The following is a 10,497-nucleotide window of genomic DNA, read 5'->3' on the forward strand; positions in this document are numbered from 1 at the left end:
GGGAACACCTATGGTCTCTGATACAAAATGATACAATCCCAGAGGAGATACGTTATGTTATACCTTGGTTGCTTTGGGGAATTTGGAAACATCGCAACACTTTGGTCTTTCAAGGGAAACATGGTAATCTTCGACATATGGTGCTCACTGCGCAGGACAAATCTTCTCAATGGTTTGTGGTTCAGGCTCTACCTTCTTATGCAGATCATCCCCAAAGTGTAAGGCAGAGCAAATTGGAGATCAAGTGGTGTAAGCCTCCAATGGGTTTTGTCAAGTGCAATATTGGTTCTTCATGGAGAACAGGATCCAGGTTGTCGGGTGGATCTTGGATCATGAGAGATTCTCAAGGACAGGTACTCTATCATGCTAGAGATGCACTTACAGCTCCAGACTCACAGTTCCTTGCGGCTTTGAGAACCTTCCTGTGGGCAAGTGAAGCGGTCTCAATTCTGCAAATACCTAAGGTAGAGTTTGTCATGGATAATTCTATGGTCAGTGAGGCTGTTAATAATCCGTCGGTTTGGCCTCGGTTTCATCTGATATTGAATGAAATACATATGGCGTTGTCTAAGTTCTCTGCCTGGAGATGTTACTCGGTTGCAACTACTGCCAACAAGGTAGCAATGGCGAGAGATGGTCGGTTCCAGTCTTATCTTTCACTTGGAGGGCCTTCTTGGCTTCATGACCAAGTGAGGGGTGAGGCGTTATAATATTGTTGTTTCTCTGTTTCTGTTTCTCTGTTTCTGTGTTTTTTCTTTTCCTCTGTTCAAACATTTCCATTTTGGTTCTATTTGAAAACAAAAAAAAAGATATATACATCAAACCAATACTATTCTATATATATAAAATATACAAATGTGATAGGACTATGGGTCAAGACCTAAATAACATTATAACATTTATATTAAAAATCAAAGAACTTAATCATTTTATTAAAAATCATTAATATTAGTTATGAAAGGAAATTTTTCTTTCATGGTAAAATATTGGATAAACTCAATAACTATTTATAACTATACAAAGTAAAAAATTAATAAACAACCACAAAATAACAAACAATTATAACATAAATTTAAAATTTAAAATCTTTTAAAAATATAGTCCTGCGGTGTACCGCGAATTAAAATCTAGTCAATGGGAAATAACAGTTGTCCTTCCACCCGTTACGGAAGCTCCGAATCTTCCATGCATCTAAACAAATTTGTTTAAATGCCATAGAATAATATCATTACTTTTTTATCATATACAAAGTCAAAACCCGAATATATATACATCTTTTTTTTTCCTAATTCAGATCGTAATTCTAAATCGACTCTTCAGTTGTGCAAGTTGCATTATCCAATGGTCAAGGATTTAAACATATCTACAATAAGTATATATAGGGTTTGATTCTTAGAGCTAGAATGCACTTTTTAGATAAATGGTGTAAAACTAAACAAAAATTCTGAGATGCTGTAGGAAAATTCATCCATCTTAGTGTCAAGTACTAGGGAGTAAGAGGGTCTATCGTTGGTGCATGTAAGAATCCTCAACTGGAAATCTGAATATTACGAAAAAGTTGTATGTTATAGAGTTGTTCGTGAAGTTGTTTATCATAATCACGTATATCATGTATATGTAAGTAGATATGATAGATTGATCATCATGTGTGATAGGATAAATCAACATATTCATGATGATAATGTAACATACGACAAAAAGAAACAAAGTGATACGACCAATTTAAGAGAGATTTATATAATCTAATTTAGTAAAGCAGATGGATTACAACTATATGATAAGAATGAAATTTGGGTGGGTTAACACCCTTTTTCAAAAAAACGTTGGGTGGGATTTGATCGACCTTACAGCATCTGCATCGGTAAATATTTAGTAGGTTTCTCAAAATATTTTATTTTAATCATTTTTATATAAAATTATTAATTATTTAAATAATAAATCAGAAAAATAAAATCTAACCAGTTAGAATTAGTTATGTTTTCAAAACAGTTTCTCAACGTTTCTCAAGTGAAAAACTTTGAAAAACTTTTTTGTTACTTTTTATGTTTTAATTGGGAAAATCTAATTGAGAAACCTTCAATACACAAGTTTTACAAAATAAATGCGCCTAACAATCTTAAGACTGGGGACACACAAGACAAACAATACACGCACCAAAATTAATTCTAATATTTAATCAACAATACAGTTGCACAAAAAAAAATATAATCAACAATACAATGCCGTCAAATAGATCATAGATAGTCACAGAAAATTTGTTAGATATTTTTGAGAAAAACAAAAAAAAAAAGAGGATAAAGAGAAAATAAATGGTGAAAAGTCATAAGTTGGGTCATTTTGTTTGAGTTGGATGTCCCCAACCATAATCAATTGTCTACCAAAACCATAAGTTGTATCTTTCTTTTTTGTTATTAAATTGGCAATATGGGATTGCTAAGTAAATAGCTACATAACATCGGTCAAAAATATGTAAACACCACCATGAGGTGTGGGCGGAAATTGGGTGTATATGCACTCATTGGGAGGAAGCCTGGCTTGGTAATTTATTGAAATAACGGTCGGTGCCTCTGATATTTTGGTGAGAGTTGGATGATTTATGTAAAGTTGGTGTATATTTTTTAAAATATATTATTTAAGCTAACTCACACACTCATAGTTGCTTGAATAAAACTGTTGATGATATTCGTCTCATTACGGTATTTATTTCTTTTGTGTAGTTGCTCCAAGCAGAGAAATTAATTTTTAGAAATGGTATCACGGCCATAAATATAAGAAGCAAAACCAATTAATGAGCAAGCATATGATGAATATAACTATGGGCAGAGGCCAAAATTATTAGAGACTTACTAAATGTTTTAGCAAGTCGAAACCACAAAATCTATTCGTAAGCAACATTTTTAATATGAGGTCATTTGGCACATATGCTATATTAAGCTCTCGAACAGATGTCACCGCACGTGCAAAGTTTTAATTTGCTACTACACTATAGAACTGTCTGTTTCCTACTCTTACGTAAACCCCAATTTTTGGTTAGTATATTTGATCAAGAATTTGAATTTTTTTTTTTTTTTTTGTTAAAGAGCCTTCTTATAAAATATAATAAAAGTTTAGAGATTACAAGGAATCAAGCAAAAACCAGAACCAGCAGCGTAACCGAGAATGAAGGGGGAAGGGATAGTGAGCATAACTCACTTTACAATAAAAGAGACAAAACACAAGACAACCCAAAGACGCTTGTAAGAAATGGAGAAGAAGCCAGTCAGTGTGAGGACCAGAAGACATTCAGAGCTTCACCGAGCTTTGTAGACTTATTACGCAAGGCTAAAGATTTATCCTTAACCACCATAGAGACCCGGCTTAAGATAACATTGTGCAGGAGGATAATACCTTCGTGGTAGCGCCGATTTCGCTCTTTCCAGATTTCATATATACAAGCTTGCCAAGCTTGAAGCAGGGCCAATGAGGTGATAGCAGAGGAAGATGCATTTGGAAGCCATAGGATAATTTGATCCCAAGTCAAAGGAGGTGGGAGAAGCTCCATCCTATTTACTATAGCGGACCAGATGGCTGAGGAGTAAGCACATTCAAAAAATAGATGATCTCTGGTCTCATTTACCAAACCACAAAGGAGACATAACGGTTCCACATCGAAGCCCCATCTGATCATACGATCAAGAGTTGGGTTACGATTTAAGATGAACAACCAAGCAGCCAACGAGTGTTTTGGAACAGCTGCTTTGTGCCATACAAGGGGGAACCATGGGACCTGCGGTTTTGACAAACGCAAAGAGTTCCACATTTCCTTAGAGTGATAAGATTTACATACCTTGCCATCAATGATCCATTGAGGAGTGTCACTGACTGTGGAGTGAGGGATGGTGGTGATAAATCTTAGTACTTGGAGGAAGGAATCTGATCCCGCTTGGGGGAGGATCCAATTTTCCCCAACCTTGTAGTCACAGACTAGAGAGGATACTGGAATCCCAATACGACTTGGAGCGTCTGGACCAAGGAAATGGTGAAGAGATCCAAAAGGGGTCCAAGGATCCCACCAGAAAAAAGTGTCATCTCTTCTACCCAACTTGATATTGAGATACTTGATGGCTTTGGGACGCATCTTGAGAAGTTTCCTGAAAAGCCAAGAGACTTGGGGGGATTTCTCATTCAAGGCCCAAAAAGATGCGGTAGAGAGATATCTTGATCGGACCTAAGCCACCCAGATTGATCCTGCCCTAAAATATATCATCCAAATAAGCTTCAAAGCACAAGTTTCATTCCAGGAGGACCATGAACGCAAACCTAATCCTCCTTCCTTTTTGGGGAACACCAGGTCAGACCAAGCAACTTTAGCACCAGAAGGCTTGTCCAGACAACCATGCCACAAAAAAGAGCTGGATATACTGTTTATGCATTTGATAACTTTCTTAGGCAGGAAAAAGGCATTGGACCAAAACCCCATGATCCCAGCTATAACAGTCAAAATCAACTGTAATCTTCCCGCGATAGAGAGATGTCTATGCTGCCAAGAATTCACTCTTGCCCTTATCTTGGACAGAAGGGGGTCACAATCTTTTTTGAAAGTTTTCTGGAGCAAAGAGGGAGACCGAGGTATCTTACAGGCAGTGCGGCTAGTGGATAGGGAATTTTGATCGCATACGGGAGAGGGTGTCTTCGCTGACGCCTGATGTAAACATAGAGGATTTCGAGATATTTACTGAGAGGCCGGAGTACTTTTCAAATTGAGAAAGAACTGTAAATACACCAGCTAGAGACTCCTCAGACCCATCTAAAAAGATGAGTAAATCATCTGCGAAACATAAATGAGTGAGGTCCATTTCTTCACACCCACGGTGATAATGGAAAATACCGTCTTGAGCCGCTTGATTGAGCATAATCGAGAGTACATTCATCATCAGAACAAAGAGGATTGGCGATAAGGGATCCCCTTGTCTAAGACTTGTCCTTCCCTTAAAGTAACCTGATGTGAGACCATTAATACTCATTGAGAAGGTGGGGGAATAAATACAGCTTTTGATCCATTTCAAATATTGATCTGGTATTCCGTAAGAAGACAAAGCATGAATAACGAAGTCCCAGCGAACAAAGTCGAAAGCTTTTGAGATGTCCACTTTCAGAGTGATCTTTGGCGAAAGGGAAGACAAATGATACCCATTCAGAATTTCAGAAACCAGGAGGACATTCTCTATCAAGAGCCTATCCTTGATGAAAGCTGTTTGATTGGGTAAGATTACAGAGGGGAGAATTACAAAGAATTTGAATTGGAATTCTTATTGTATTATTTACGTAATTTGAATTCATTTTAAATCATAGTCTATATAGTACGATTTAAATATTTCTTTAATGGTTTTCAAGTGTGAGTTGCACATTCGACACAAGAATCTTATACCAGGCAGCAATCACTAACCGAGTAGCTAGCTTATAGCCTAATATAATAATTTTACGGTGATCACTCGTTACAATTTTATATGATAGAGAAACGTAACTTCGATCGGGACATATTATAGTTTGATAGTTTTGAATCCCATTTAAATATACCAGAATGCATATTATTGATTAAAAAAAGAAAACATAAGTCTACTCTAAAAATAACATAAATCTGAATCATATTTTTGCTAGAACTGATAAAAACCAAAAACATATATAATATTTTACAAAAAAATAATATTACAGAGAAAGAATTTAATTCCAGACAAAAGAAATATGCATGATATATTGTAAAGTGAGAAAACGAATTAAACTATCAGCTTGAGTTGAAATAATAAAAGTTTAAACAACTGGAAATCATATTACTATTCATTTATAACAATTAACAAAGGTATAAAAGATTCATTTTAGCGTTCGAAGATCACAAGTTTGAGTTTGTCTATTTTTTAATTATGGACAAAAATATTATTGAAAAACAAATATCAGAAAGTTTTATTTTGAGGCTGTCAACAACACGAAATATATATATTGAGGGTTCATTCATGGCCACATGAACGCATGTGACTACCGACACTGTGAGATTGATCTCTTCGTGCGTGACGGAGAGACCCAACCGCTGTTTCTAAGAAGCGGTCCATTTCATCTCACGTGGACTCACGTGATACTTTCTTCACTTAAAACCTTCATTTTATTTTATTATTGACAGCTTTCAAACTTTGAATTTCAAGAGGTCCAAGAAATAAGAACATACATCAGGATTTCCTACGAGACACAATGGAAGTTTCTTTTATACATTTGTAAGACTATTGTTTTGGGAGTTTTGAGATTCTTAACTGATTTGCAGTCACAAAACAAAACAAAACAAAACAAAACGAAATTTATTATTTTAAGTATTTTACCAAAAAAAAAATATTATTGTAAGTATAAACATATATACGTAATTGTTTTCTGATTTTCTAATCATTTGAATCAAAACATAAGAAAATATGAGTGTAAGTTATTCCACAATATGGAACGTGATAGATATCCGAATAGAAGTCAAACCAATCTGATATGTAAACCATTCGCTTCCTCAACGAATCACAAATCTCCAAACCCGAATTATCCGATTGGAAGCATACAGAAACTCGAATAAAGTACCCACATGAAGTTGCTTATTTCTAATCATCAATTGTTAAAATAAAAGTAACAATAATTAAATTATTCTATAAAAAAAAATATTAAATATGACATTAAAAGTTTACAATTAAATTTTTTCTTTTTAATTAACGTTTTTTTATTTTAAAATTTCTCATTTTTAAAATCAAATCATTAAAAATTTCTCATTTTCTAAAATATCTCAACCGAATCGAAGTTTTATCTATATGGTAATGAAGCCAACAAACATATAAAATATTGCCACAATGAAGTCCATACGATTTTACAAGAATCCTACAAGATTGAGTCCATCGATTTTATTTGTTTGTAAGAACTAAACACTGTAATCCCAAAGGATAAATCTAAATTTTGTCAAAAATCAATATTCAAAAGAAAAAGATTACATAGTCTATATTGTATATTTGTATATAAGAGAGTATTGTCGGATTTCATTTTTACATTACCAAAATCATTAAGAGAAGTTTAGATGCACAAAGATATGCCAAATTATCTACTTTATTAAAAATCATTTTGTCATCATTCACATATATGTTGTCATGCACTCCGAACAAAAAATATGAAAGGAATTACGGACCAAAAATGCACTATTCATTTGATTCATTAAAATCTATAAATAATAGCAAACACATATTTAAAGGCTTACATGATTTCTCCTAGCAAAATAACTTGGTGAATTCTGAAAAATCCTCACAGCCTCCTTGCTCGATTATATAAAGGTATATATTACCATAATAAGTTCTTATTCTTATTGTAAGTTGAAATATGACTTCATATGGTTGTAGATCGATTGAAAAAAAGGTCGTTAAACCTGACCAAAGTCTAAGAGTTTTGTCACAATATTCGGATTTGGAAAAATCATTGGTTTCCTACTTTTCGTCCTTAACTCGTTTTTGGGTATGTTGGATAGTACTATGACAGTCTCTGATTTATAGGAAGATGTATGCATGTTGATTTATGGAAAGATGCACGCATGTATACTGACTAAGTATTTTTTACTGATAATTAATATAATTTTCCATATATTATAACACATAAAAAAGAACATTAATGTTGTTGACATGATAGTTAATCACACTAAAATGTCAAAAACTCTTACTCTAATAAATGGGGGGAGAGGGGGGGAATTGATTCCTCAAAATAGCTATTGTGATAAATTTATCGCAATTTCTATGAACGCATGGTTTGATTTTCGAAGATAAGAGATAGGAGAAAGAAGAACATTCTATGAAATTGTCATCTTGTAAATTGTCTCAGTCTCATATCACATGTGTTAACATGTTTACAGTTTACACACATATGAATGACTAAAATTTTTTTATATAAGAAAAATCATTACAAAAATTACTCAATTATTGTATTTTATCATTTTTTTTAACTTTAACATGTTTTTCAATGTGATAATTGTGAAGAACTTTTCTAATTGATATGCGCGTATGTTTTGCAAGTTTTAATGGGTTTGAGTCCGATAGTCGGCGTTTCCATGATTATCGGCAAAATTCAAAAAAGCTCCATATTATTCTGCAATAAGTGAGTCATGAGGAACGGTTTAGTAATTTACATAAATTGCATGTTAGTGTGGAGAAGAATGTAGCTATGTTTAATTCAAGCTTGAATATCAAGCTGTGTATTGGAGTCGATATGACCGAACAAGCTTCAACAGACATGTTAAAATTGGTTTCGTCTACTTTTCACCACTCAAAACCAAGTCCAACTTCATTCGTGTTCAAAAGTTTTTGACAAAAACCATGGTCTATCTTGGTCCATTTGGTCTGCTGGTTCACCACTAAGCAACCATTGAAAACCTAATAAAACAACTTCAACATACGAAACCACGGTAAAAACCTTGGTGTGTCTCTCTCATTTTGTGGGCCTTTTTAGCCCAATTCGTATTGTGATCATTATTTATTTTTCTTCTTTGCTCTTCCTTTGTTCTGCCATAATATAACTTCCACTGAAGAACCGTAGTTTTGGTACACCGGAAGAATCAGTAAAACTCCACTAATCCACGGCATGACTAACTTATTTTTACCAGAAACTACATAAATGCCCCTATTATCCATAAAAAGGAACTCAGTGCTCACAAAGTCACAATGGACAGACCAAAAAAAACAAAGAAACTGTTTTGTTGATTTTACTCTGAAAAGCTTTGATTCAGTTTGCTCTCCTTACGGCCACCGGGATATTCTTGCTCCGACTAAATCAATCCTTCTTCTGCCAAATGTGGAACAAAGATTCAAACACAGAAGCAAAATATCTCTTCTTTAATTGAGAATATTTAGCTGAATGAAAAAATGATATAACTTACTTAGCTCATCGAAAGAGATTTTGCTAATGCTTTCACCATATTTGATCAGCCGAATCTTCCCTGCAAAAACACAAAAAGAATCGTAACATAGCAATAAACTGATGGTCCAGATCAACAACATTATGAAACCATACATACCATCACGACGGATGCAAATCTCAGGGATACTCTTAATTTCACTGCTGATACTATCATTATACACTCTCGTCTCAATATCACCTTCCACATAAACCGATGAGCTGTGAAACAAAGCACCAGAAACAAAGTTCAGTTGAATACCTACACCTTTCACCTCCTATATATATTTACTGATACCATCATAGATCAAGCGAATAAAGAAGAAACAAGAACAAGAGATTGGAAACAAAGAGCTAAACTAATACAATTCCTTGTTTTAAGATAGTTAAACATGTGCCAAAGCTTACTTTTTAGCAAGCTTCTGGACAGCGTAAGAGCCAAGCACTTCGTTGTGCACTGCGATTCTATGCCACTGAGCTGGTTTCGGCTGATTGATAGCTCCTACAAGCCTCTGATCAAACATCCCACCTGTTCCTACTGTGAAGATCGTTACTGTCCGCCCGTTCCTTAAGATCTTCTGTACCGGTGCTTGCCCTACTTTCCCACAGATGATCGCCTGTGTGAATCAAAGAAAAAAACAACAATGAAATGAAACAACAAGAACACAATCACCCCACTCCAAAGAAGATAACAAAATGAAATGATGTTAAATCAAGATAACTCAAGTCATTCAGCATACACGAAAAGATCGTTCCTTTACAATCTCCTTTACTACAGAAACATACAATTGAAGTCTTTAGATAAGCCTAATTTGATTATCATATTCTTCAGCTACTACTAATGCTCTCAAAAGTGTAAAAGTGTTCCAAGATTGAATCTTTTTACCCTATGAACACCGCGAAATCCCCAACCTTTACGGGGATCAACTCCATGAGGTTGAAGCTCAGGTCTTTCTGATACGTTTTCTTCAAAATCTTCTTCCACACCTTCATCAATAGGACCAGTTGAGAACCAAGCCTTGGAGCCTCTCTCAGTACTTATTGCTGCTACATTCGCAAACCCCAATAAGAAACAGATTACGATTAAAAGCATTTCTAAGTAAAACACTGAAGAGGGATATTACCAAGAGGAGATATTAAAGAAGATCTCAGAAGCTTCGAGGCTCTGATGGCGAGTGAGTTCATTTTAAAGCAGGAATGGTTCTGACTTCTGGAGTTAATCTGCAAATTGCAGTGATCCCTTTAAATTAGGGTTTCTACGTCACAGCGATGGAACAATTTTGAATTAGACCAATCAACCACGACTAAGCTGAGAAATGCGAAAGCAGGATTTGATGTAAAGAGGGAAATGGCGTACCAGTGAGTTTGAGAAGAAGAATAACGCAACACAGAGATGATGAAGAAGAAGAAGACCAAAACGATGTCGAAGGGCTCTGATTCGTTAAACCCTGCGGTGAGGGTTTTTTAGGGTTTAGAATAGGAAAACAAAAATGGCTGGTGAACGGGAAAAACCTTGCCGAGGTAGAGGACGACGGGTCGGGAACCCTCACCGTGAAATTACCAAATTACCCT

General features: G+C 35.0%; 1 protein-coding gene across 4 annotated transcripts; it reads right to left on the bottom strand.

The window, feature by feature from the left end:
• Positions 8,556-10,435, bottom strand: LOC104737099 (single-stranded DNA-binding protein, mitochondrial). 4 transcript variants are annotated; one of them, XM_010457201.2, is made up of 7 exons: positions 10,283-10,435; positions 10,050-10,146; positions 9,812-9,972; positions 9,334-9,542; positions 9,047-9,147; positions 8,909-8,968; positions 8,556-8,814 (listed from the first exon to the last, which is right to left on the bottom strand). In XM_010457201.2, the coding sequence occupies exons 2-7, from the start codon at positions 10,108-10,110 to the stop codon at positions 8,798-8,800; spliced, it is 609 nt and encodes a 202-aa protein (XP_010455503.1). In that variant the 5' UTR covers positions 10,111-10,146; positions 10,283-10,435; the 3' UTR covers positions 8,556-8,797. The 4 variants fall into 4 exon arrangements, with proteins under 4 accessions (XP_010455503.1, XP_010455502.1, XP_010455505.1 ...); XM_010457200.2 differs by having other exon boundaries at positions 10,050-10,181; XM_010457203.2 differs by having other exon boundaries at positions 9,812-9,969; positions 10,283-10,434.

Source organism: Camelina sativa, chromosome 13 (assembly GCF_000633955.1).
Source record: "Camelina sativa cultivar DH55 chromosome 13, Cs, whole genome shotgun sequence".
NCBI lineage: Eukaryota > Viridiplantae > Streptophyta > Magnoliopsida > Brassicales > Brassicaceae > Camelina > Camelina sativa.